The sequence below is a fragment of the Arvicanthis niloticus genome, chromosome 19 (assembly GCF_011762505.2).
Source record: "Arvicanthis niloticus isolate mArvNil1 chromosome 19, mArvNil1.pat.X, whole genome shotgun sequence".
Taxonomy (NCBI): Eukaryota; Metazoa; Chordata; class Mammalia; order Rodentia; family Muridae; genus Arvicanthis; species Arvicanthis niloticus.
The window spans coordinates 13,708,963-13,735,953 of record NC_047676.1 but is presented as its reverse complement, the minus strand read 5'-3'; the positions used below and the strand labels follow the sequence as shown (position 1 = coordinate 13,735,953).

The 26,991-nt window shown below is 45.7% G+C and overlaps 1 protein-coding gene across 3 annotated transcripts in view; it reads left to right on the top strand.

Annotated features, from left to right (window-relative positions):
• Myo10 (myosin X) overlaps positions 1-26,991 on the top strand; it is a 196,314-nt gene that overhangs the window by 121,354 nt on the left and 47,969 nt on the right. Inside the window, exons 13-19 of one of the 3 annotated variants that reach the window (XM_034523353.2) lie at positions 168-268; positions 393-459; positions 1,049-1,141; positions 1,553-1,621; positions 1,892-1,974; positions 4,856-4,964; positions 6,650-6,730. In XM_034523353.2, the coding sequence (XP_034379244.1) occupies positions 168-268; positions 393-459; positions 1,049-1,141; positions 1,553-1,621; positions 1,892-1,974; positions 4,856-4,964; positions 6,650-6,730 (603 nt within the window). Of the gene's footprint in view, positions 1-167; positions 269-392; positions 460-1,048; positions 1,142-1,552; positions 1,622-1,891; positions 1,975-4,855; positions 4,965-6,649; positions 6,731-16,123; positions 16,246-20,466; positions 20,920-26,991 lie in introns of those variants that run through there. The other 2 variants (XM_076916403.1, XM_076916402.1) reach the window with 2 other exon arrangements.

The following is a 26,991-nucleotide window of genomic DNA, read 5'->3' as shown; positions in this document are numbered from 1 at the left end:
AGGGAACGCAACAGGAGCCTCCTATTAAGAAACTGCTCTTCCACACGTTTCTCAGAGCAGCCTTGGGTGGTTTTCCCTGCACACTTCTCTTTTCTCCGCCCCCTTTGGCGTCATTCTGTGTACTCTTAGGGGCGCTGGAGAACTTACTCCCTGTATCCCGCCCTCAGGTTAACCACTTTGAGCAGTTCAATATCAACTATGCAAATGAGAAGCTCCAGGAATACTTCAACAAACACATCTTTTCCCTAGAACAACTGGAATACAGCAGGTAAGCACACAAGAGTCCACTCAAAAAATAAATAAACGAATAAAAAAAAAAATTTTTTTAATCAGTAAGCAAATTCCCGTGAAGGTGTATCTTGATTTCACGCGGCTTTTTCTTCTTCCCCCAGAGAAGGACTGGTGTGGGAAGATATTGACTGGATAGACAATGGAGAGTGTCTAGACTTGATCGAGAAGGTAATGGGGTAACTGAAGAGTGAATGCTTGCAGTCCCCAGGGAGTCCAGCTGGGCGGGTTCCCGTTTATGGGAACAAAATAACTTGTGCAAACAGGCACATCAAAGATGAGAATCTGGGAACACAATGGGCCATTTGAAAACATGAATGCAAGTGCAACCATGAGGTTGAATGTAACCATTTGGCTGCTTCCAGCCTATTGTCTCATTGAGATGAGTGGTTTAGAATTAGCAGTGTGTGTGTGTGTGTGTGTGTGTGTGTGTGTGTGTGTGTGTATGTGAAGTGGCCTCTCTTAAGTCTTAGATGCTGGCAAAGCCTTGTAGACTTGTGGACTGGCCAGTTGTAAAGGTTTATCCATAACGTTTCAATGGGTCCCATTTCTGGAAAGGCCCATATAGAAGTTCATTCCTTTCCTTTGGCGTTGCTTTTCTTTGTGCCGTCCCTATTCTGAATCTTTTAAGCCCCTGGGATGGCAGCGGAGTTTCTCTACCGACCTGCTAGGAGATGGAATGGGTTGGAGCTCTGAGGTGGCTTAAAACACAAGCCCATTCCACACGGAATTCATTCAGCCGTTGTCTCTCCTCCTATAGAAACTTGGCCTCCTCGCCTTGATCAATGAAGAGAGCCATTTTCCTCAAGCCACAGACAGCACTTTGTTGGAGAAGTTACACAACCAGCATGCTGTATGTCAAAACCCACCAGCCCTTGGCTTTTGTCTGAGCAGCAGATGAGAGCACTGAGATGATGAATCCTCTTCTGCGCCTCCCACATCAGTGCTCCTCGTCTCTGAAGCTGGACTTTCCCCCTCCCTTACTTACTAGACCTATACTGAAAAAAGTTAGCTTTGGGGGAGCTGTGCAGAATAAGCCCAGGTTTCTCTCTTTCCTAAGTGGGGAACTGAAGTGTTTAGCCTATTGTCGTGAAAGAGCTGGGAACAATGGTTTGGAGGGCATCCCTTGTCACATGCCAAAACTCTGATGACGGGTGGCTGGCTTTGCAGTGGTTGCCTTGTGGTAAATGAATTTATCTAGAAGTCAAAGGAAATCAAGGAATAAAATAAAGCTCTTCTGTTTTTGTTTTTTTTTTTACATTAGAATAACCACTTTTATGTGAAACCCCGTGTCGCAGTCAACAATTTTGGAGTGAAGCACTATGCAGGAGAGGTAATTTCTTCATAAGATATTATCGAGGGTTGGGGGTGTGGCTGGCTGGCTGGCTGGATGCAAGAACAGGATAGATGATGATAGATAGATAGATAGATAGATAGATAGATAGATACATACATACATACATACATAGATTAGATAGATAGATAGATATAACAGCAGGGTATTTATTGATATTTGCATACTTGGTCCTCACAAAACCTAGTAGATCATAACTTGAAAGTTATTAAGAGTATGACATTTTCTCTTACTTTGTTTTTAAATTAGGTGCAGTATGATGTCCGAGGCATCTTGGAAAAGAACAGAGACACGTTCAGAGACGACCTTCTCAACCTGCTGAGGGAAAGCAGGTATATGACTCTTCCCCCCCCCCCCCCCGTGAAGTCATTAACAAGCATGTTACCATTCTGCAAATGTCCATAATTTTTTAGCAGAGAGCATACTATTGTAGAAGCACTTGACTTAGCTTCTTCTCCAGTGGCTTAAGGGATATAATAGCGAAGCAAGGGGTGCCCATAATGAGGCAGGAACAACAAATCCATGAGGTGCATGTTCTGCCTCTATCGCGGAGGTGGGGAGCAGTTCAGCCATTTGCTGAGAGGAAGTCACTGTGGTGGTCACAGCTGTGGCCAGAGGCTAAGCTTCCATATCGGGCCTGTTTGGCTCAGGAACCTGATCTTGACCAGTCCGGCCTGCTTGCCCACTCCAGTCATTGAGCTGTTTCAGCTTCAGGTCTGGTTTTTATAGGATCCTGTTTCTCACTGTTGTGAGATGTCAAGAAAATTAAGCCAGTGTTCATGCAACCAGAATCATGAATGTGTCAGTCAGTTATTCATTCATTTAGCACTTGTAAGTTCACACCATGGAATCAGGAGTGAAGGAAAGCGGAGACAGTTTTAACGATTACTTTAGCTATTTGTATCTACTAAGGCAGGAAGCGCCCTATTGTCCGGTGACTTGGTAAAAGAGACAGGATTTGAGACAAAGCCCTCCCTCGTAGGCTTTTCAAACCTTTGGGGGGTAGAGCATGAATATATACAGAAATAACTTCTAATGGCTAAGGAAGGAAGCAGACAATTGTTAAAACGCTGCGCTGTTTCTCAGCGTGTAAATACCAGGTGGTCACCCTGTCATTTAGCCAGCTATGAAGGGTGAAGGGAGCCAGGCTGAGCCTGGAATCTGAAGCCCTTGATCTTTACAATTCTGTTCTCGCTTGTGAAAATGCACTGCTTCAGCTACTCTCAGCTGCTTCTGTTTGTAGATAAGTTTTCAGACCGGCAGAAAATACGAGGTGCTGAAAAACAGCCCAGCGTGTTACCTGACCAGGCTGTCTTAACTGTTAGCATCAGAAGGATACATTTAAATACCAGCTGCCTATGGATGTTAAGGGGTGGCCGTGGTGGTGGTGGTGGAAGGCTATAGAATGAAGGGCTGCTCACGAAGAGCGCAAACTGTCCCAGCGTTAAAGGGGTGAATTTGCTGCAGCAGCCTGGGGTTCCCCTTTGCAAATGGGGGGGAGCCTACTTCCCTTTCACCTTTGACAGCTTTGACCTTTTAATTGAATGCAAGCTGTTCTCTAAGAATTTAAAGGAGTTGGGGTGCAGAGTAGCCCAAGGAAGAAGTGCAAATGTCTCTGAGGCACAGGGAGAAATCCTGCCTGCCATCTCCACCTCGAGGATACAGTTGGTGGACGGATGGCCCTTCTGCCTTTCCCTGTGGCGGGGACACCATCAGCATGCCCAGCATTATAGCCAGTAACGTACAGTGCCAGGAAGATGATGAGTTATTGGGAAGCCTTTTGCTTTATTATCAATAGAGGTGACGGTTTAATAAATTCACTAACTGCCGTAATAGGGCACGACCCGGGCACTGTGCCCCCAGCTTTGTACCATATGCTCATTTTATTCTTGCTTTGGGACCAGAAAACAAATCCTAAAATTACTCCCATTGTTCCAGATGAGCTATCTGAGGCCCGGGGGGGGGGGGGCATCTCGTATTCATGATGCAGCTACAAAGTAAAAGAGTCAGGATTTGAACCTGTGTCCCTCCAGATGTTCCTACTAGCACTATCCCAACACGTGTCAGATTGAACCTCCACCACAGTGCACAGCACACAGAACACAACAGCTATGCATCTGTTCATTCCTCCGTAAAGCTGACCAACTGTTGATTGAAAATCTTTGTTAAAAATTAAAAAAAAAAAGCCAGGTGGTAGTGGCACACGCCTTTAATCCTAGCACTTGGGAGGCAGAGGCAGGCGGATTTCTGAGTTCGAGGCCAGCCTGGTCTACAGAGTGAGTTCCAGGACAGCCAGGACTACACAGAGAAACCCTGTCTCAAAAAACCAAAAAAGAAAAAAACAAAAACAAAAACAGAGCCCGTGGCTGTGCTGAAAGTGTACAGACTTCCGTCTTGCCGTTATTTCTAAAGCACTGCTTCTCAAACTATGGGTGGCAACCCCTTTGGGGGTTGAATAATTGTTTCACAGGGGCCGCCTAAGACCATCAGAAAACACAAACGTTTACAATTACAGTTTGTAACAGTAGCAAAATTACAGTTTTGAAGTAGCAACACAAATAACTTTGTAGTTGGGTCACCACCACAACCTGAGTAACTGTATTCAAAGGTCACAGCGTTAGGAAGGCTGAGAGCCACCGCCCGAAACTGTAACACTTAACACCTATTAGGGAGAATGTCCAGTGTGTTGTTATTGTACATAATCTAGACCTGGTTTAAGGTGTATGGGAGAATGTGTGTGGGATCCATGCAAACAGTGCCTTATTATAAACAAGGGACTTGAACATTCTGAAGGGGTTTAGGTGGATCTGCAGCCTATTCCTCCTCAGTGAGACCCCTTTGCCGGTCACTGTCTTTCCATTTCTTCTCTCCTGGGGAGTCTGGCGCTCTGAGGACTATCTCACATTGCCAAGCAATAGTTGGCTGATTGCTTGTTTGTTTCAAGATAGGGTCTCTCTGTTCCAGGCTGTCCTAGAACAAGCTAAATGAGGCTGGCCTTGAACTCAGAGATCCACAGGCCTCTGCCTCCCAAGTGCTGGGATAAAAGGCGTATGCCACCTCTGCCAGGCCTGGCTGAATCTTTGTATGTTCTTACGGCGCTTCAGCCCCCAGTGTTATTTTAATTATCATTGTAGAACTCCACTGTAATTACGGTGACCGGGTACCTGACGGTCATGTGTGCACACCTCACAGTCCCGTGCTTCCTTCACACAGGTTTGACTTCATCTATGACCTCTTTGAACATGTCTCCAGCCGCAACAACCAGGACACCTTGAAGTGTGGAAGCAAACACCGGCGGCCTACCGTCAGCTCGCAGTTCAAGGTCAGTCTGCACCACTGGCTTGCAGGAATCTACCGTTCTTGGGATCCAAACAACCTGAGGCAGGAGTCAGGTGACGTGAGGTGTATGAGAGACTGAACCTTGTTTCTGTTAGAACGCATTTTAAAGCGGCAGAGTTTCAGGGGTTCACGGCTCCAGGGTTGAGGACCTAATGTAGAGTTAGAGTACTTGCTGGTTTTCTTCAGTCATCCTTAAGGACAACCTTCTCTCGTTTCCCAACTCTTTAAAAAAATAAATAAATAAAGGTACACACATGAATATTTCGGCTTTCTTTGAGATTTTATAAATTAACAAAATATTTTTTGCTATTTTTTTCTCCAGTGGTATAACAATCTCAGAATTACCAAGGTGATTAAAATAGAAATATTTTATTACTTCAGATCTTATTTTTGTTTTGAGAGACAGAATGGGAAGGACTGTGTAGGCTGTCCAGTGCTCGTGTGTGTGTGTGTGTGTGTGTGTGTGTGTGTGTGTGTGTGTATGTTAATAGTGATGACAATGTATATAGTGGCTTATTGTCTTGATACTTTACCACAAGAAGAACCTGGGATTCTTGTGATATCTATAAAAGACATACATATATAGATAAACTATATGTATAGAATTTTTAGAACCCTGAAATATTTTAAATATTTAAATATTTGTATATATACATAAATGTGTCAAGATATGTGTTTTTGCACGATGCATAGAAATGTCTTTTATTTTATTTTATTGGGTATTATATTTACATTTCAGATTTTATCTCCTTACCCCACTTCCCCCCACCACCCAGAAACCTCCTATCCCATCCCTCCTCCTCATGCTTCTATGAGGCTGTGCCTCCACCTACCCCCCTTAACTCCCCACTCTCACATTCCCCCCCCCCACTTGGTGTTCATCTTTCATGGGACCAAGAATCTCCTCTCCCACCTATGCCCGACAAGAATATAGAAATGTCTTTTAAATAAATAAGGGAAAGCTATTTAATGCTGAGCTGTTGAAATAGCTTCTTAAGAAGGCTTATTTTGCCTTTCCCGGTCATTATTATTATTGTATTTAAAATTTCATGTGAAAATAGGGTATATTTCTTCCCATGTCTGAAAACTGGTCTTTTTCATATATATATATATAATATTCATATATATTCTATGTATTTATCTCAACTATATATATGAGAAAAGATACTTTATTATATATAATATGTAAGATATATATTATATATATAAGATATAATATATTAATATGGATATATTATGATATTATGTTATATATATATATTATAACTATCATACCTGGGAATATATATATATATATATATTCCCAGATGGCAGATGTGGTAGTGCCAGCTCCCAGCTACTGCAGGTTATTCTGTGCCAGATGCCGGGCTGACTGCTTGTGTCTGTTGTTGCGCCCACTTCCACATTGCCCTGTGAGGTCACACCACTCTCTTCATTGTATAGATGAGGGAACTGAGATTTGGGGAAGTAAAGATATTCTCTGGGCCTTACAGAGGGATGACTTGAGTTGGCGCCATGTGTGTCAAGCTTTAGACTCTCAGTATTTAAGTGAGATCTGTGCCTTCTTTTGTGTTATGATGAGGTCATTTAAAATGAAAAACTGTAATTCCTCTGAGTTTTGTTATGTTTTGTTCTGACGTAACCCATGTGTCCCTTTCCCCCTCACAGGACTCCCTCCACTCCTTAATGGCAACACTAAGCTCCTCCAATCCCTTCTTTGTCAGATGCATCAAACCAAACACACAGAAGGTAAGGCTTCTGAAGGGCCAGCCTGGGCTCTCCTCAAGGACAGCCTCCAGGAGGGGGTACTTTTGTTATAGATGGTTGGAAGTGGATGTGGCATTCTGGTGACCTGACACTAAGTGGCCAACCCTTCATCCTCTGTGCCTGTGAGTCAGCTGCTGAGTGATGCCCTTGGGACTTGGGAAACCCTCCTTGGAAGAGAGACGTAGTGAAGGCAACCTGTTTTGTTGTTGCTTTGCTTTTTTTGTTTAAAGTGCTTGGATCCAGCTCCAAAAATGAAGATAAGAAAAAAACATTGAGTATGTTTTTCTCTTGTAGGTGGCTTTTTTAAAATTTTATTTTATGCATACAAGTACACCACCATTACTCTCTTCAGACACACCAAAAGAGATAACCAGACCACATTACAGATGGTTGTGAGCCACCATGTGCTTGCTGGGAATTGAACTCAGGACCTCTGGAAGAGCAGTCAGTGCTCTTAACCACTGAGCTATCTCTCCAGCCTGGCCTTTTTTTTTAGGGTTTTTTTTTTTTTTTTTTTTTTTTTTTTTTTTTTAATAGCTTTATTGTTAAATGCTTTGAGAAGGTTATAAACTAAGTAACAATGTGTTTTAAGTACTTTACATTTTAAATTTAAAAATTATATTTATTTTATGTGTATGAATGTTTTGTCTGCATGTATGTCTGTACACACCGTGAGTGTCTGATGCTCTCAGAGGTCAGAAGAGGTCATCGGATCCCTTGGAACTGGACTTCTTTCTGGCTGTGAGCTGCCATAGGATACTGTGCTGGGAATGGATACCATGAGCCAACAATTGCTCTTAACCACTGAAAACTCTCTTTAGGCCTATTTTAAGTACTTTAATTACAAGATAGGGTAAAGGTAAATTTTTTTTTTAATGTCTCGATTCACTTAATAGCAGCTTAAAAAGCAGAAGCCACTTTAACAAGAGAAATGGGCTATAAAGTGGGAGTAGTTACTGGATTCAAAGCTGACTGGAAAGCTTGCCACAAGTATATGTGTGGGCTTTTGGGTTCTTTTTTGTTTTGTTTTGTTTTGTTTTGTTTGTTTTTTTCTGAGCCAGGGTCTCTTGTGTTGCAACTGTTCTTCAACGAACTATGTTGCTAAGGCTGGCCTTGAATTCACTATGTAGCAGAGGCTGGCCTTGAACTTATGGTACACCATCGATCCATTTCTTTCCTGCCATGAGATGTCCCTGGGCAGCTCTCTTCCTGTTGGCGTCTCAGTTTTGGTGAAGTGGGAATGTGCCTAAACGCTGCTCCTGCCCTTTCTAACGACAGAAATTTCATCTTGAAAAGTTCAATCCTTGGCCGGGCGGTGGTGGTGCATGCCTTTAATCCTAGCACTTGGGAGGCAGAGGCAGGTGGATTTCTGAGTTCGAGGCCAGCCTGGTCTACAGAGTGAGTTCCAGGACAGCCAGGGCTACACAGAGAAACCCTGTCTCGGAAAAAAAACAAAAACAAAACAAAAAAAATTCAATCCTTGATGATTTCTGTGATGATGGCACAGTTCCTTTTTCTGTCAGACTATGGAAGCTGGAAGCCAGAATTGAAGAAATGGCTTCTCCTTGATTGTTATTTTTTCATGCTGAGATTTGATTGTACCCAGTGACTCTTGAGTTTTATACTTCACAAAGTGACCCAACTCACCTCTGTGTTTAGTCGCCCAGACTTATTGCAGAGGATAATTAGCAACATGCCAAGGGATGGGCTGTAAGAAATATCTTGATACCATTTTAAAGGCACTGGAATATGAAGTCCCTGACACAAGAGCCAGCTCGTCTCTGACCTAAAACGTAGGTGTGGTTTATGAGTGTGAAGGATGCTAGTTAGAACGTGGAGATTTCAGGAGGTGACCTGATTAGCGTCCATTCATTTCCACCAAGAACATAGTTTTGATCCTGCCCCATCGTGCACTGGGAAATGCTTGGAATTTCTCACAAATGTCTTTAATCCAAAGATACATCCAGGATTCTGACCTTTCTTCCCTCTCTTCAGACTGGGGACTGTGTTTCTGGTCCCAGGGAAGGATGAGATGCAGCCATACTGTTTCGGTTGACCATGGGAGCTTGGAGGTGTGACTGTGCAGGTGTTTGTGTGTCTCTCCAGATGAGGATGTTGGCTCCCCGGACGGAGTCTAGGATTAGTCTTCTACAGGTTCTGTGGCCAAAAGGGACAATCACAATAGCCATGAAGTCTGTCAGCTAGAGACTGTAGGTTAGAACTGAAGGGGAACTGCTTTTGGGCATTAAGGACCACGTGCAAGTCAAGACTGGCCAGTTGTGTGGGGACCAACAGCCTTTCTTCCTGCCAGCCCAGGAGTCGGAAGAATCTGGGATCCTTTGTGGCTTTGTTTTTTGTATGGTATTGCTGTTGGTTCTCTCCCTCTCCATCTCTCTCCCTCTCCCCCCATCCCTCCCTGCCTCTCACGCTGTATATGTGGAGTTGGGGGAGAATTTTTCTGCTGCCAAATTGTAATGATGCTAAGAAAATGTACTCCTAACAGGAGGTGGTCTGCAGCCCACTCTGGGCTTGGTAGTTCCCAGAAGGCAGGTTGTATTTAGATTGGGTTGTATTTAGATGGTGATATGGCCCTTCAGCTTCCTTCTCTTGGGATATACAAGGGTCGCTGGCCCCAAACTGCCTTAAGAGCCTGGGAGACTTCTGGATTGACAGCAAACCTGATAGAGCTCATCTGCATCTTTCCCCCAGGGCATCCCTGGCCTGTGATCTCTCCCAGCCTGGTATTTTAGCAAAGGAGATCTCATCAGAAAAGTCTCTCATTAACATTCCACAGAAAACCCTGAGGAGATTCTGAAGGAATTAAAGAAGGGGCAGACTGATGAGTGTTAGAGAGGCCTTCCCTCTGTGAGAACTTGTCTGCAGTTCTAGGGAGCTGAGGTGAAACCAGGGCCACTGCCCAGAGCAGCAGCTAAGTCTACTTCTTTCAACATGCTCGGCTACCAGGCCTCCTTAGTCTGTCATAGATTTGATATGGTGAGGTTTGAGGAGAAAAACATTATGGATTCCAAAACATTTCTACTCAAGTTTTAAGAATATAATACTGTTTTCAAAAAAACATGTCTTCTCGGGGCTGGAGAGATAGCTCAGGGGTTGAGAACACTGACTGCTCTTCCAGAGGTCCTGAGTTCAATTCCCAGGAGCCACATGGTGGCTCACAACCATCTGTAATAAGATCTGATGCCCTCTTCTGGTGTGTCTGAAGACAAAGACAGTTTACTCACATACATGAAATAAATAAATCTTTATAAAACAACAACAACAACAACAAAACGTGTCTTCTCACCAAAGGCCAGGACTTAGGTCTCATTTCTCAAGGCTTGGGGTCTTACAGAGAAAGACAGTAGAAACAGTATAGGAAGACTGGTCTGAGGGACGAGTGAGGGAGGGTCGGCCAGTGTGGGGGGGGAGGCTGAAGGCCAGGCCCCAGCAGGGAGAGACCAAGATATATCTAGTGGGCTGTAGTCTTGTGCTGCAAGATAGACTATTTGACAAGAGGAAAAACCAAAGAGGGAGAGAGATGGTCAGATAGGCCACACAGGACTTTGATGGTAAAAGGTCCTAAGTACTTGTCATTTGCCCCAGAGCATCAAGGCACACATAGAGATGTTATCTTTAAGGCCTTAGAAAGGTGCCAGTCCTTTGGATGCTAAAGCACCCGGGAAGGAGGGGCCATTGAGGGAAGTCTCCCTCTTATTCTTCATGATCTCACACACACACACACACACACACACACACACTCACACACTCACACACTCACTCCCGCTCAGGAAGTGCTCTCAACCAGTGAGCCATCTCTGCAACCCCGCTGATGCTACTTTCAAAATATTACACGAAGTTCTTCATTTTGACAGTATCTTGGACAGCCCCTGAAGGCACACACAGCAAGAATACCGTGTGGATAGCAGTGTTTGTTGCCAGTTAGAACGGGCATGGATTTCATGAACAAGCACGTGGAACCCTGGACAAGCACTATAGGACCTGGTGGCACTGCCTTTTTTTGTGGCTTTCTGATGTTTTGTTTTTGTTATTGTGTTGTAATCTAGAGGGTTGGTCAGTCGGTCGGTCTGTCTATCTATCTTCCTTTAATTCTTTCTTTCTCAAGACAGAGTTTCTCTGTGTAGTGCTGACTGTCCTGGAACTTGCTCTATAGACCAGGATGGCCTTAAACTCAAAGTTCTGCCTGACTCTGCCTCCCCAGTGCTGGGATTAAGGGTGCATGCCACCACCCATAGCTTTAGAGGTTCTGTGTGTGTGTGTGTGTGTGTGTGTGTGTGTGTGTGTGTTTTCTTTTAAACGTTCTGAAAATAGTAAGTTCCTCTGCTGATTTTTAGACATCTTTTATTGTATACGTTTGTCTCCTTATTTTTGGTGTTTGTTTGGCTCTTCGTTTATATATTGCTTTAAAGGGGGGGGGGGTCTTGACGAGACTGGCTTTGAACTTACAATCATCCATTTGTCTCTGCCTCCCAGGTGCTAGGATTAAGGTACACACACTATTCTTTATATGTAGTTTATTTGTCTGTGTCTGTCATTTGTGTGTGTGTGCACGCTCGCATGCGCACAGGTGCAAATGTACCTGAGGTGGATGTCTTCCAAAGACAAGGTCTCTCATTGAACCTGGAGATTACTAATTATCCTATGATGCTGGTTGGCAAGGAGCCTCAGCTCTTATCCCACACCCCAGCTCCAGCCCAGGCTTACAACAGACACAGGTTCGCCTGGCCTAGGGATCCTAAGCAGGTACAACCTGTGCAGCCTTCTCTCTTCCCCAGCCCTGCAGGTTTCAGTTTTCACCCCGTGTTTTTCTTTTCCAGCAACGCTTTCTGCAGATTTTTAGGTTGGGCTCTGTACCCTTATCCTATGCTGTGGATAAAGCCTTCCATCCTTGGAAGAGCTGCCCAAGGCCCACTCTGCAAGCTTGTCTCTTTTTCTGTGTCCCTTGGCATTCCTCAGTGCAAGAAAGGTACATCCCTGAAGTGCCATGGTATATGGTGTTCACTGTCACCAAAGTGAAAGATCCAAATGCTGTTTTAAACCTTGGTTGCTGCTCCAGTTACTTAATTTTGGCATTATGTTTCCATGATCATCTTTCATTTCTATCATTGGAAGTCACCTTGGGATATGCCAATAAGTCAAAGTTGAATTGACACACGTAACATGGATGAGTCTTGACATCCTAGCACGTTGATTTACCCACACTGTCTATATCAAGCAGCCCCTCCTTAGGTTTGATACCCCAATCACACCAGGGCTGTTTGACAAACCCTTCTCCACATGTGGGTTGGTAGTTCCTACTCAAATATTAAGATTTCTGCACGGGATGGACATTCTGGGATCTTCCATGGCTATGGGAGGAGAAATGGTTGTGTGGCAATTGTGGGTGCTGCCCACAGCAATTGTAAAACAGGAAAATTTAGTATTTCAATTGGAGATTAATATTTGAATTGCGCTTTTTGGAATTACATATCATTTGTCCAGTCCTAACGTTGTTTAGTATCTTCTTTTAATGAGTCTAAGATTCCCTAAGTATGAAGTGCAAAGCCTTTCTGTCACTGCAGATGACAAGGGTACCAATAGCTAGCAAGGGTGCCAGCAATTCCACTCAGATACAAGGCGTGCTCACTGCGTCTCTGTCCTTACAAAGTGCAGAAAACGGACGTCATTCCTCTACTACAAATGCGTCCCCTTCCACTCATCCCCAGGCTTTGGGTCAGATGACTTTGTTTCTTGGATGATCTGGAGCGGTTTTATGGTTTTATTTTGCTTTCTTGGTGCTGAGGATTAAACCCAAGGCCTCATGCAAGCTTGGCAGGTGCCCTGCTATGAATGGAGTTGGGTGATGAGCTTCATCCTCTGTGAAGATAGGAGAAAAGGCTGGGGTGGACTCACTCACAGCAGGCTACTGTGGGGGCTGTTTGGGCTTAGAGGACTGCAGGTTACATGGCATTGGATCAGACACTGAGATTATGTTTGCAGTAATACATTATGAAACAACTGCATATCTTTAATCCTAGCACTTGGGAACAGAGGTAGGCAGATTTCTGTGAGTTCAAGGGCAACCACGGGCTATAGAATAGTGAGACCCTGTCTCAAACAAACAAGAAAAATCTTATAAAACATAATCTGTCTTCCAGAACTAGTTATCTTCTTTTTGTGTTTGTGTAAGCATGTGCACGTATGTGTGTGTGTGTTGTGTAGTCACTGTAGTGCTGTAGTTCCACCTTGGTTTTTTTTTTTTTTTAACAGCATCTTACTAAATCTGGTCAGCTAGTGTCCAGAGAGCCCAAGAGATCTTCCTGTTCTGTCTCTGAACAACCCCACCCCACCCCCACCCCTCAACTGTGCTCCAAACACTGGGGTTACAGGCATATATGTGACTAACCCTAGCTGCTGCTGCTTTTTTTTTTTTTTTTTTTTTTGTAAAATTTATTTATTTTTTTATATATACAATGTTATGTCGGCATATATTCCTGCACACCAGAAGAGGGCGCCTGATCCCATTGTAGATGGTTATGAACCACCATGTGGTTGCTGGGAATTGAACTCGGGACCTCTGGAAGAACAGCCCCATGCTCTTCAACCTCTGAGGCAGCTCAGCTCTCCAGACCCCAAGCCTAGCTTCTTAACAGGTATTGAAATCAGAACTTGAGACTGCGTGCCTGCACAGCACACACAGTTACCTACTGAGCCATCTTTCCAGCTCCAGTCATGTCCTTTAAATGTCACACAAGGGGCCAGCAGGATGGATGGGCAAGTGTACATGCTTATCCCCCAGCATAACAACCTGAGTTTGATCCCAGAATTCACCCTGAGGAAGGAGAGAACTAACTCCTCTGAGACCAGGGCTAGTTTCCATTGGCTAACTTTTCCCTAACTCACCTGAGCCTCCCTTCTGTTTCCTGTAGCCACTGGGCCATTCATCCTGTGCCCAGGACTCTGAGGTTTAACCCCATTGCTCCGTGAGGCCCAGAGCTCTGGCCTATTGCATTCACATGCACCCCAGCCGGTTGCCTGAAAGGAAGACCCCCAAGCTGATCAGTCACAGAAACCCTTAAAGCAATGGGGAAATAGAAACCCATCAAAGGTCTAGGCTTTGCCAAGCCTTTCTCTCTAAGCTTCCTGTAACCTGGCAATGCCTTTCTTGTCTCTAGACTATTGTTTTGACAACTTCTACATAGATGGGTGACTATGTATGCTTCATGACGGTGTACAGAGTAAAACAGCTGCCACCTGAAGTAATCCATTGGCGGTGGGAAATTTATTCAACATTTGTGGCTTCTATTCTGACATGCTTAAAATTAATGAATTCAGTTTGGCCGACCAATTACCTAAGCAAGGAACTGTTCCTTGGTGCACCTGAAGCCATGCTAAGGAGATAGGAGGAGTAACTGGCCCTTTAAGAAGATGGTGGATTTTTCCTGCCCCCTCACTCACAGAACCACTGACTGACCAGCAGCATCCTAAGTCTGTAGCTCTTCCTTTCCTTCTATCTTCCCTCTGAGTGTGCTCTTCCTAACGCTTTGGCCTTCACTCTTTCTCTAAAGCCCCCCTCCCTACCTTGTGGCTGCTCTGTCACCACATGGCTGACCTCCAGGCTAGTTTAAATCCTGGACAAGGTTTTTTTTTTTTTTTTTTTTTCTTTTTTTGGTTTTTTGAGACAGGGTTTCTCTGTGTAGTTCTGGCTGTCCTGGAACTCACTCTGTAGACCAGACTGGCCTCAAACTCAGGAATCCTCCTGTCTCTGCCTCCCAAGTGCTGGGATTAAGGATGTGTGCCACCGCTGCCCGGCTCTATTCTTAAATTCTTTAATATTTGAGACTTAGGACCCTATGTTAGTATTCTGTCTAAACTCCACCTCCACAGTTACCTGGCAACAGCCAGGTAGACCTGACCCACTAAAACAGGGGCTGCTTACCCCCTCCTCACTCTCTTAATCTCCTTTTTTTGTTTGTTTGTTTGCTTGCTTGCTTGTTTTTTGAGACAGGGTTTCTCTGTGTAGCCCTGGCTGTCCTGGAACTCACTCTGTAGACCAGGCTGGCCTTGAACTCAGAAATCCACCTGCCTCTGCCTCCCAAATGCTGGGATTAAAGGCCACCACTGCCAGGCTCTCTTAATCTCTTACTCTCTTACCCTCTTTCTCTCTCTTACTCTATTGCCTCTCTGTCCCCTCCCTCCCCCCTTCCTCTCTCTCCACGTGGTCATGACCAGCCTCTACTTCTCTTCTCTCTTATCCTTCTACCTTCTTCTCCCACCTTTGCCCTGTCTCCTGAATAAACCTCCCCCTTGGAACCGTGTGGTCTGGAGTGGTCTGTTCTGAACTGCGGTCGGATTTCTAACAACTAACACCCTAAAAGGGGACTCTGGCCTTCATGGTATCACTAATGTATCCAAGTGCTAAATGTAGGCAGTTGGCTCAAATTGTAATGAGTATTTTACACAACAAATCTTATCCCAGCACTCCAGAGGCAGAGGCAGTCTGATCTCTGAGTTTGAGGCCAGCCTGGTCTACAGAGTGAGCTCCAGGACAGCTAGGGCTACACAGAGAGATCCTGTTTCAAAAAAAAAAAGGAAAAGAAAAAAAGGTTTTATAAGATTATCCTGTGATCATCTGGCCAATGAATGAAGAATGAGGATGTGTGTGAGTTTTCTAAAACTATGTAGGTTGTCTGTTCTTTTAACTAACTATGGTAAATTAAGGTCTTCTGAGGCGGTTCCATCTTGTCCGTGTACTTAACTGGAGACCATACACCCACATCACTAGCTAACTTTCAGGGGTTCTTTTCTGTCTTCTTGATCCTCCGGTATTCCTGACTGGCTTTGGTACATTTCTAGGGCTTTCCTTTCGCTCAGAGAATGTCTCATACAAAAGGTCTGTAAAAAGGCAGCTTTACCTTTTGAGAAAATTTTGATAAAAGGAGCCATTAAAGCAACTGTTCTTCTCTCCAAACAAAACAATCCAGTACCCTCCGTGGTCCTTCAGGCCTGTTTACCAAGTTGTCATGGCAACCATTCAGCTGCCCTCTGTAAAGACCTGGATAAATAGCTGTAAATGAAGCACAGCTCAAGTCAAGAGTGTGGTTCTCAGGCGGGTTTTCCAAGATCACAGCTAAAATATTTTAAGTTTTTTTTTAATCCTCTGGGATCTTCATCTTTAAGTACGTATGAAATCTTTGAACATTTCGACTCTGTGGACTTGTGCATGAATTTGCGTGTTTGCTGGTGTGTGGATCACGGCTCATTTGCACCTATGGTCAAAAGAGCGTCGTCATCAGCGATTCCTCTCACGGCAGCCTTGAGAGGCTGGGCTTCTTGAGTAGAATGAGGAATTAAGCAAGCACAGCCCAAGACACAGCATAAAAGGCAAGCTTCAGATAGCAGGGGTTGTCGTCTGTCAGCTTGTTGTCTTGGGCCTTTCGTCTGGAGATGCCGCTGTTTGCAGTGGAGGGACCCTGAAGAGAGGAAAAAGAAAACCCAAGGTAGGGTCTGGTTTGGTTTGGTTTGGTTTCCTTTCTGGCTCTGCCTGAAAGTTTCATCAGCTTTGTAATGGTTGCTGTACTGTAAAGCTGAACTAGCAGTGGAGTGGCTGCCTCTCTGCGCACCCAACTGTTAGGTCCCGAAACAAGTGGGGGAGGTGCTGGTTTGGACTGCACAGGTTTGAACTTTATTAATCCTTTGTAAAGATGAAGAACATTAACCCCGTTTATCAGCGGAGGCTTTGATTGTTTGGTCTGATTTTGATGAGGAGCCCAGATTTTAAAGAAAAAAAAAATATTATGAATGAGTCGAAGAGGAAAGTTAGTAATGGTTTCTTTGTTTGAATTCGAAGTATTTCTCCCCAAAAGCTTATTGCTACAACCATATAACTTTGCCGTGCCTTCTGCTGTATAGATAAACTTTAAAAGAAATCTACACAAAAATAATTCTTTTCTAAATTTGCCTCATAAATCGGGTTCTACCAGTGTGGAAATGTAACATGTGAATGAAATGATCTTCTGTTGGAATCTGTGAGCCGTTTTCACACATTCGCACACACACATATGCGTGCGCGCGCGCACACACACATTAATGTTATTAACAGCCTAGAGAAATATGAGGAAGCATAGGCACATCTTGCTACAATTCTCCAAAGGATAAGATTCCCCCAAGGAAGAACTGTTGGAGTGGGTAGGCAAGGGTAGGTAGGATGGGTTTGGTTGATGTCCATTCAGTTGCTAAGTGAGTCCTGGGAGGGATTAAATGTTTTCAAAAGGTGATCTTTCATAGTAAATAGAGCAGCATTTGAAAGCAATAAATAACAATGGGCTGCCACCTACTTGCCTAAATCTACTTTTTGTTGAAATAAGGCAGCATCTGTAAATAATCAAAACCTCCTATGAGCTTGTGACTGGTTGTGTCTGGTGCTTCCTCCTTTTCTGCAGAGAAGTTTCTTTTAAAGCACCTGGCGCACCAGTGTCTACATCTCTCACTGCCCTTCGTTCTATGTAGTGGTCCAGTAATTGTCTCTGATGGCCCCTCTTGGCAGGTCGCAGGTTGTCTATCATAGGATGGTTGCTGCTCACTGAAGTAAAAGCTGTACATCGGAGCACGTGCTCCCCATCCCTGCTGCAGTCCTCCCACAGTCTTTAACTCATCCTGCCGAACTTCCAGAATATTATCCAATCAGATGGGAGAACCACTGGCACCCAGGAGCCTGCCCCAGACACTGGGCTGTCACTGACAGATGGTTTGTTTCTGTAGTCTCTTAGCATATGAAGCCCCACATTAGCATGCTCTTGGGCAACCCGGGCTGTGTGTGACTTCTGTTCCAGACTGTGCTGGTACTCCTCCCCCAACCCCTCACTCAGCTATACAAAGACCATTCTCCCCAAGTCCTAATTCTCATTCTCTCCGAGTCTCCATCTTCATTCTCCTTAAGCCCCCATCCTGCTCTTCCCAAGCTCGCAGCCTCATTTCTCTCGGGCCTCCTCCATCCTCTCCATCTGCCATTCTCTTTGGTGACTGCAGAGCAGATGAAGACCTGAGGATAGGCCCTTTGGATGGATCCCAGGGTTAGGGCCGGGCTCCAAGCTCCCTCTCAGTTTTCCTTGAATGTAGAATGTCTCCTTAGCTTCCTTCACCTGGCTAGCTTCTTCCCTCTATTAAAGAACAGGTAACAGAGAATGGTAAGAAACCGCCCCATTTGCCAGCACCCACACCAGTGTGAAGAAAATGATATTGATTAGAAAATATTTAAAAGATATCGATGAACTTTTTCCTTTGTTCCCCATAATTTCTCTGTCCACACCTACTACCCCATCCCTGTTCCTGGGGACTAAACCCAGGAGCTCACACTGTCCCCTTGAGCTACATCTCCAGTCTCTTCATCTTGCTTTTAGTTTGCCACGGTGTCCTTGACCAAACTGGACTTAAACTTCCTTTGTAAACTAGACTGACATCAAAAGAATCTTGAGTCTTGGCCTCTAGGTATCTGGAGTGGTAGACAGGTGTCACCAGCTTCCGCTATACTTACCTTCTGTAAGTTGGGGTCATCTTAACTGTGTATTTTTTTTTTTTTTCAAGCCTGATTATATCATGAAGCGTTCCTAGGATTCTGCCAATGGTTGTACCACTTGTGTGTACATATGTATGTGGGCATGTGTGTATGAGGGTGTGTGTGTGTGTGGTATGTGTGGCTAGTGACAGGACCCAGGGCCTTCCTCTCACAATAAGTAATTGCTTCATGCCTCCAGCCCTCAGTGGCCATGCTTAAAAATCAGGTTTCTGTTACCAAATTTTTTTTTTTTTTTTTTTTGCAAACATGGCTGTTGTATTATTCTTATGTGCAGTGAAGGCTACCTCATGGAGATCCACCTGCCTTCTCTGCCTGGGACTAAGGATGTGAGCCACCATGCCCAGCATACGTTAATTTTATTAAACCCCTTTTCTTGCCTGCTTTGTATACATTTACATGCGCATACCCGAATACACCCTGACAGAGATAGGCAGACTAACATCCATACCTTCTTTTCATGAGAAGAGGTGAGGGCACTGGACTGGGCTGTCCCCTTGAGCAAGCTTCTCTTGGCTGCTGAAATATTTCAACTAGTCTGAGGCCCTGGGATCAAAACCTTTCCTAGCACCCTTCTCAAAACTTCCTGCCTCTTGCTCTGCCCTCCTTCCTGGTCTCCACCCCACCCCCAGGCAAGGGGCACCGCTAACTACTAACTGCCACTCCTTCCTGCCCTCTGACCGGTCTCCCCACCCCCACAGCAGGCTCTTGACTTGGGCTCTGCCTCCACCTGCCTGCTTGCAGCCTCCAGAGCCAGGCTCCTTTCTCCTTCAGCTCCTGGCTGGTGAGTACCTGCTCCCCTCTCCACGGTCTCTTTCCAGCCTCAAGCTCCCTGTTTGTGTTTCACCGACTCCCTAATTTTGTAATAAACTTTTTTTGGTCGCGGTTGCCTGGATTTTCCAGTTCTGGCCTGCCTGGCTCTTTGAAGGGAAGTGTATCCATGCCTGAATTTCACATCCTCCCCCACCCCCACCCCCCTACCTTGGCTGCTTCTTCTGTGGATGATACTCACTTAACCATTTTGTTTCTTATTAGGCCAAGGGAGGGGTTGCCGAACTTGGCCCCGCTGGGGTGTGGAGTGGGCAGTGGTTGTGGTCTTAGCCTGTTCTTTGCAAGTGACTCAGCTGTGGAAGTGGCACTCCTCAGTAGTCACAGGGCACAGCCCCCAGCGATTCCAGAGCGACCTCTGGGCGAGGGCACCATTCAGTACTGCATATTGCTTTTCAGTCTTTTTTTTTTTTATTCTCATTTGCTCTTAGGGAGATGGCATCTGCACATGGTAACTTTTTCTGGTGAGTTTACTGTTGCTTTTAACCTAGTGTTTACTCTTAGAAAAACTGTTTCCAGTCTTTGAGATGATCAAGTCCTGGCATTAAATGACAATGCTTTTTGTAAGCTCTGTTCAGTAGTTGAAAATGTTCTGGGGGGGCTTTTATGCCAGCGTGCTGCACACCATTGTGCGGTGCCCGTGTGCTGTCTACTCGCGCAGATGAATGGCTGCCCCAGTTCCAGCCCTCTGAAAGGATGCAGCCGCTCATTAAAGTGTGCCAGATGCTGCTCTAGTCAGCATTGCACTTTAAAGGGAATAATACTGTTTGGTTTTGGAATTACATGGTGGTCGTCTCAGCATCTGCCTCTAGGAAAGAGAAGGGACCCTGCCGGAGATGCTGCTACTTCTCCCTGCTTCCAGCCAGTGTGGGCTGAAAAAAAAAATCCACCAAAAAATGAATGTTCCTCTGGGTATCTGAGACTTTGTGTACAGTACTGACTTCTTTTAAGGCACCTAGACGTAGGCACAGTTGTTGCCATATTCATGCTGAAGACTAAGAAAGATTTGTTAGGTCCCGTTAAAGTTCCTGGGATTCCTGGAACCCAGTACAAATCACTGTTGTTAGATTATTGTGCTCAGAGAAAGTATGAAGAGAAGATTAGCTTAGGTTTGCTCTCTTTTTCCTTTGGTCTCATTCTGAAGCTGTGTCTGTCATTTGGTTGGAGGACGGATCGCATTACATAATTTTATTAACGCCCAGGTTAGTAGGTTTACATTAGACCACAGGTGCACACACTCGCAAAGCCTTCTGAGTCTTCTGTGAGAGGTAGGTAGCTCCCAGATCAGGGAAATGAGGTCCCGTGGAGGTGGAAAAACAGGTTGGACCTGGTCATGATGTCATTCGACTCTGATTTCCAGGCTTCTAGCACTGCCTGTTCACTCCTCAGGCGGAGTAGCAGAAACAAAGAGGGTCCAGAGCCGCAAAACTGTGACACTGGCCACCTCTCAAACCAGCCTTGCTTGCAGCCTTGTGGCCTGAGCCAGCCGGCTGCTCACGTGCTCCTACCACCTGAGACAAGCCAGTGGCACCCCATGGTTAACATCACTTCCAAGGTCTGCCTGTGTCCATGGGGTGAAAGCTTTTCCTTTCGCATGCTCGGTGAAGAGAAGCCGCTACAGTCCAGGCGCCACCTGTTCTGTACAGCGCCTTCGCCCAGCCTGTGCATAGCCTGCCTCTCTTTCTTGTTACAACACGTTGCTGTAGGTATTGAATGGCTGAGAGAGACGCTGCTCCAGGTCCAGAGCAGCCGACCTGGAAGCACAGGTACACAGGTCGGTCTGGTTTGGGGTTTTGGTGGTGGTTTGTCTTTTCATGTCTTCTTCACCCTTTTCAGGTCTTATTGTAGACATACAGCCATAGTCAGAACACCAACCACTGTGTTTTGAGAGCTTGTCAGGAGAGAGGACTTTTGGGAGTATTCCCCAACATCCTAGGGTTTCTAATCTTTGATCACTGTGTGACTTTCCATGGTTTTGTCATGTCAATCACAGACTTTCAGGCAAATCCTGCATGCGTCCCCGGCAGCCTAGTGGCCCCATAGCAGCAGTCCCTCGGACCAGGGCTGTATGACGGCATCTTGTGGGGCCAATGGCAAAGCCTTTCATACTTTTCAGAGAACAAGTTAACTGTGTCGTTGGCCCAGTGAATAGTGTTGCCTTTCTTTTAGACAACTCATGGCCACCAGTGGAACAAAATGGTTTCTCCGTTGAACATTTCTAGAGTAGAGACCAGGGATGCCACGTATCATGGTGGACACGAGGCTTCACAGGTGAATGCCATCTGCCTGTAGCCAGCTGTGGGTGCCTATGGTCTGAGTATTTTTGTCAGTGATGATGCAAAGTTGAGTTTGCCCACTTTAGGCGGGACCTGAGGATTATTGTAAACTTGCCTGTAAAGCCCGTTGTCCACACTCTGGGTCCACATCACCACAGCTGGCCACGGTGACCCACATCCTTCCATTATTCTCTGCATCCCTGTGGGACAAAGTGATACATGTGTATTGCTGCAGGACTCTGTTGCTGCATGGGGGCAGTTCAGGCTTCCAGACTCTTTGGTATCTCCACAGGGAGAATTTGTGAAGGACGCAGTTCAGGGCACTGCAGGATATTCTCTAAATGCAAGCTGGGGCGTCCTGGGTGTGAAGTAAAGGTGGCTCACTGACAGGAAGGAAGTCAGGAATTCCAGGGTGAGGAGAAAAGGGAGGAGCTCTTGCAAGTCTGACTGCTGTGTCTTGGGTTCAGGAAAATTCACACCATCACTATCACCACATATACATAGACCTCCTCAGTCCTTCCTCTTCCTCTTACTATTACTGCTCCTTATTTGCTGTCTGTGAGTGTGTCTGACTGTTTGAAGGGGTTACAGGGTACTAGAATGAGGACCTAGGGCCTTCCTCAAGTACGCCGGGCTAAAGACTTTGCCACTCAGCTACATCCCCAGCCTCTTCTTGTTTGAATATTTTGCTTAATCTAAAGACGTTTGTCGATATCAAGCTCTTGGCAGAAGAATTGCCCATAGAAGCTGGCAGGCTGGCACCTCATCTCTGTTAGGCACTTCCCTGAAGCTGGTATCTGGAAGTGGGAGGGGACACGGCAGATTTTAAGCAGTTGGAATTACATCCCTCAGAAGCCTAGGCTGCCATGCTGCCAGCCAGAGGGCTCCAGTTGTTCCGTGGATCCTACACTAGTGAGAGCCTAGTGTGTGCTTGGAGTCCTGATGAATGTCCTACTGAGGATGGGAAGGGACCTGGCTTTTGGGTGTCTTTTGACTTCTTGTTTCCTAGCAATTTGTAACTGCTCGGTGTAATCCTGTGTGATGTTTCTAATTTATACTTAATAGACATTAGCAGATATACCGAACAGATATTGTGGGCTGGCTAATTTCCCGCTATGACTTGCAAGCAGCCACTTTAATACATGATTAAGCAGGAAAGAAGACTCCTAGGATACAGTGCTCACCCATGCCCTGTCCCACCAGGCTTGCCTTCCCACTAGACAGTAGAATTTACCATAGGCTTACCAATCCATTCCCCCCTGTCCCAGCACACTGACTGAGCAGCAGTTGTCAAGTAAAATTCTCCATTTCATTGTTTCTCTCCTGGAATTTTGTATGTGTTCATGAATATTTATAAATCAACTATATTAGTTACTGAAGGTTTTTCTCAGCTGTATATTTTTATGCAAATGAAGTTGCTTTATCTCAGGCTGTCCCTGAAATGAGAAGGGGTGGCTTCTCAAAACTGTTTTAGCTCTGCCATGACAAGGTTAGCTCTGAGGACATGTTTATTCTCCCAAATGGCCACCCTGCTTGGTGACTGGGTGTTTGGCTTGACTTTTTCTATTTTTTTCTTTTTTTTTTAATCTCTTTATTTTTATTTTATGTATATGAGTATACCATTGCTCTCTTCAGACACACCAGAAGAGGGCACCAGACCCCATTACAGATGGTTGTGAGCCACCATGTGGTTGCTGGGAATTGAACTCAGGACCTCTGGAAGAGCATCGTTACTCTTAACCACTGAGCCATCTCTCCAGCCCCGGCTTGACTTTTTCTAAGTTGCTGTTTTCATCTTTCTTTAGATAATTTATTAGACTTCTTAGCTCCAATTTGTGGTGTGGGTATTCGTGTGTGCAAGCGAGTGCTCGCATGTCTGTCTGTCTGTCTGTCTGTCTCTGAAACCCTTTGTTTTCCTCTGTATACTAAACTGTATTGTGCTTCTTAAAACAAAGCACAGTCTTCCAGAAGCTTCAAAGTATCCTCGAGGTCTAAACACCTAAGAAGCAAAGGCTCGTAAACATGTGTTCTGGTTATCACGTACATGGTGATGTGTCTGGCTACCATAGTGTGCCCTATCTGCTGTGAATCTGTTCATTCAGAAAAGCATTCCAGATCTCAGTTTGACAATATTTCAGGTCTGAACATTGAAGAGTGTTTACTAGTTCCCATATACCCCATGTCAGTCCTGCCCTTTTCCAGCTATGAATCCTGATTGCCTTGCTTGGCCATAACCTTGGGGTGTGACTCAGTGAGATCCATGGCTATTCAGCATTCTGATGAGCAGTGTGGGCGTCCTTGCCAGCAAAGAGAGACAGCTGCCCTCCTAATTTGTATTTCTCAGCATGATTTGTCAGAATGAATCTGAATAGAGGGGCCTGCGACCTGTTCTGTATGGTGGCTAGAGAAATGGTCGGACGATAATGAATGCATTGAGGTTGGGGTTTAGTTTCATGGGATGAAAAGGCTGCCTTGGGTTCTTTAGATTATGCCCAAGGCTGCTCTCTGACGGTTTCCAGATGGGATTTCTACAGAGGGCTGAGCCTTCTGTCAGCCTCTATGGGGCTGTGGTCTGACTTAGAATAAATTAGCCTTCCCATCCTCTTTCTCTGGGTCCTTTTGTTGTTTTGGGCTTTTTTGAGATAAGGCCTCTGTCCTGGAATTTTCCACCTAGTCTTGGCAGGCCTTGAACTTGCGGCCATCTGGTCTTCCTGCCTCCCCTTCTAGGGCTAGAATTCAGACGTGCTCCACCACACCTGGCTTCCTCTTACCTATTTCTGAGACTTGTGTAACACTATTTTTTGGTTTCTTTTTGGTGCTTTGATGAAACTTGAGAAATGGCTCAGCTTGAGACTGTCTTCCAACAGCTGGAGAGTCGGGTGACCTGGCTTCCCACCAGGGTGAATTTCAGGACAGGGCCTGCCTCTTCTGCTTCTGTAAGCAAAAGTAACTAATATTTTAATAGGTGCCATTCCAACCTCCCTGCCTTGCAAAGCCCCCCCAACCCCCTATTGAATAGCCCTTGAATGAGATCTTCCCAGGTCATTAAGGATGCTAACTGTATGCTCTACCCCCAAGCTACACCCAAGCCCACATCTTAATGGTTGCCCAGATTCCACTGTTTAAATCCCATTTCCATTTTAGTTTTTGAACTTCAATCTGCTGTCTCACCCCTGCAGACTGTACGGGCTGGCTTCATGTGGTCACACAGACATTACAGGCCTTTTCTTGTCTACAGGAGATCTCTTGAGGATTTCTCTTATTGCAGCATAGTTTGCATAAGAAAAGTTGATCACGTCTGAAATCCTAAGTGTCCGGGAATACTCAGCCAGGGGCCACAACCTCCCTGGTCAGGGAGGAAATTCCTGGCTGTGAGCTCCCAGCTTCTGAAGATGGGTTCCAACTTCATCTTGAAATACACTCTGATCTGATCTGCTCCCCCACCACAGCAGCCTTTCTCCCTGACACCCCCACCGGAGGGGCCTCCCTCGCCCCACCCAAGCTTCTGCAGCACATGAGCTCACCTTGTAACTTGCAAGGTTTGAGAGCATCCATTCCTGAGCCCACACACCACCTGTATCTATCAGAGCAGTGTCTCAGCCTCCCTCCTCCAACCCTGACTACACTCTGAGCGCTGTTTCCCATGACTCCCAGCCCAGGGAACTTGGGCATTGAGCCACAGGCTGGTGAGGCCACCCCTGGTGATTCTCACTGAGGCAGGAAACTCCAGTCCTTCCTTTTGTCTGACTCTGAGCTACTACCATTGAACCTGACAGTCTGGATTACCATCACGTGCCACTAGTATGTGCTGCCAAGCTGTCCCAACTGCTTACACTGGCTTGCCTGGACGTTTAGGCTTCATATCGCTGGGGACAGTCCTTTTTGGAAGAATTTCCTTTCTCTCTGTAAGATCTCTGTCTACTACCAGCCAGTGATACCCAGTACCCCTGTCTCCTGCATAAACTCCAAATCTTCAGGACAAAACCTGCCAACACTTGATGTGCACATAGGAAGGTTTGTTTGGAGCTTCCACAGTGTTAGGACTTCCAGTCGACCCGTCTGTAACTCCTCAGGTTTAAAAAATGGCTGCCAAGCCAGTATCTGTCACTTACTCTGAGAACATCATTCAGTTTTGTCAGCATTTTTAAAAACTGTACCATTGAGGTCCATCTCTGTCTAAAATGAAGACCATGTCTTAGAGTCAACATTAATTCTGGAAAGGAGGAGAGCTGAGCCCAAAGGGACTTCTTCCTGGCGACCCTCCCATTACTAGAAGCAAAGTCTTTCCCTGGAGTCTTTTAAGCTGGTCTCTCTACCCTGGCTTTTCTGCTGGGTTCTAGAGCCCGGACTGGGTATTATGGCTAAGCCTCCCACTGCAAGAGGCTTTTAAAGTGCGTGTCTGGCACTGGCGATTGCTTTTGCACGTTGGTGTTGCACTATCTGGCCTCCAAACAGCTGCGCCGAATGCAGTTTTGCTGCCTAGCAAGGCTAAGGGTTGCCCCGAGAGAGCTCTGTTGAGAAGAGCACAGTGGGAAGACTGAGGATGTTCATTCCGTCTCCTGTTTAATCTGGAGAGCTGTTTAAGGAGTGCCATGACTGACCTCAGAACCCTGAGTAGATATTTGACAGCTGCAACTTCAAGGAAAGATTTAAGTCCGTGCTCTTTCCTGCCAGTCGCCCTGCAGTGAGACACAGAAAGGAAAGGCATCCGGTGCTGGGCTCATACATATGGAGGATACGGATACGGGCGCGCAGGCCATGATGGAGGCGCATCTCTCATTGCAGTACCTTCTAGTACTTTTCCCGTGTCCCTGGTATATGGTAAACGGCAGGGTTTTGTTTGTTTGCTGCTGCTGCTGTTACTTTGTTAACATTATCATTTTTTTTTTTTTTGTGAATTATTTTGTGTGTGCGGTGCACAAGTCAAAGGACAGCCTGGAGGAGGAGTCTCTTCTCCCATCATGTGGGTCCTGGGAATGGAACTCAGATTGTCAGGCTTAGCAGCAAGCCTCTGTACCTGCTGAACTGTCTTACCAGCCCTACAAGGGCAGGTTTTGCTAGCTGACTATGGGTCAGCACATTTGAAAAATGCAATAAACAATGCCATATGTCACCCATTGTGAAAATTAGTAAACGTTTGCCATCTGTCTGGCAAGTGTCTCATTAGGGACCAATGCCCATCATTGGCCCTGTTGGGGTTTTCCTTGGAGGAAGAGCCCAGGACTTAGAACAGTGTGGTCATGAGGCCTCAGGCAGGGCACTCTCCGTGTTCAGCGCGTAATGGAGTGGTAATTATGGTACCCACTGGCCTGAACAGGACTCCTGGAGAGTTCTTCCAGGCCATCAGAATCCCTGACAATGTGGCAGTCCAGCTGGGGTTAGGTCCTCTTTTGGTTGAATTCAGGAAGGAAATGATAGCTTTCCCTTGAGCATTCATGCTTAATGTCAGCCCTCCATTCAGCAAACCTGGTCCTTTGGGAACATACTGTTGTCTTTCTACACTCTCAGGCGAGACTCTATGCCTTGCTGGAGGGAGCCACACACTGGCATGAACACTGGAGGCTTCCTTG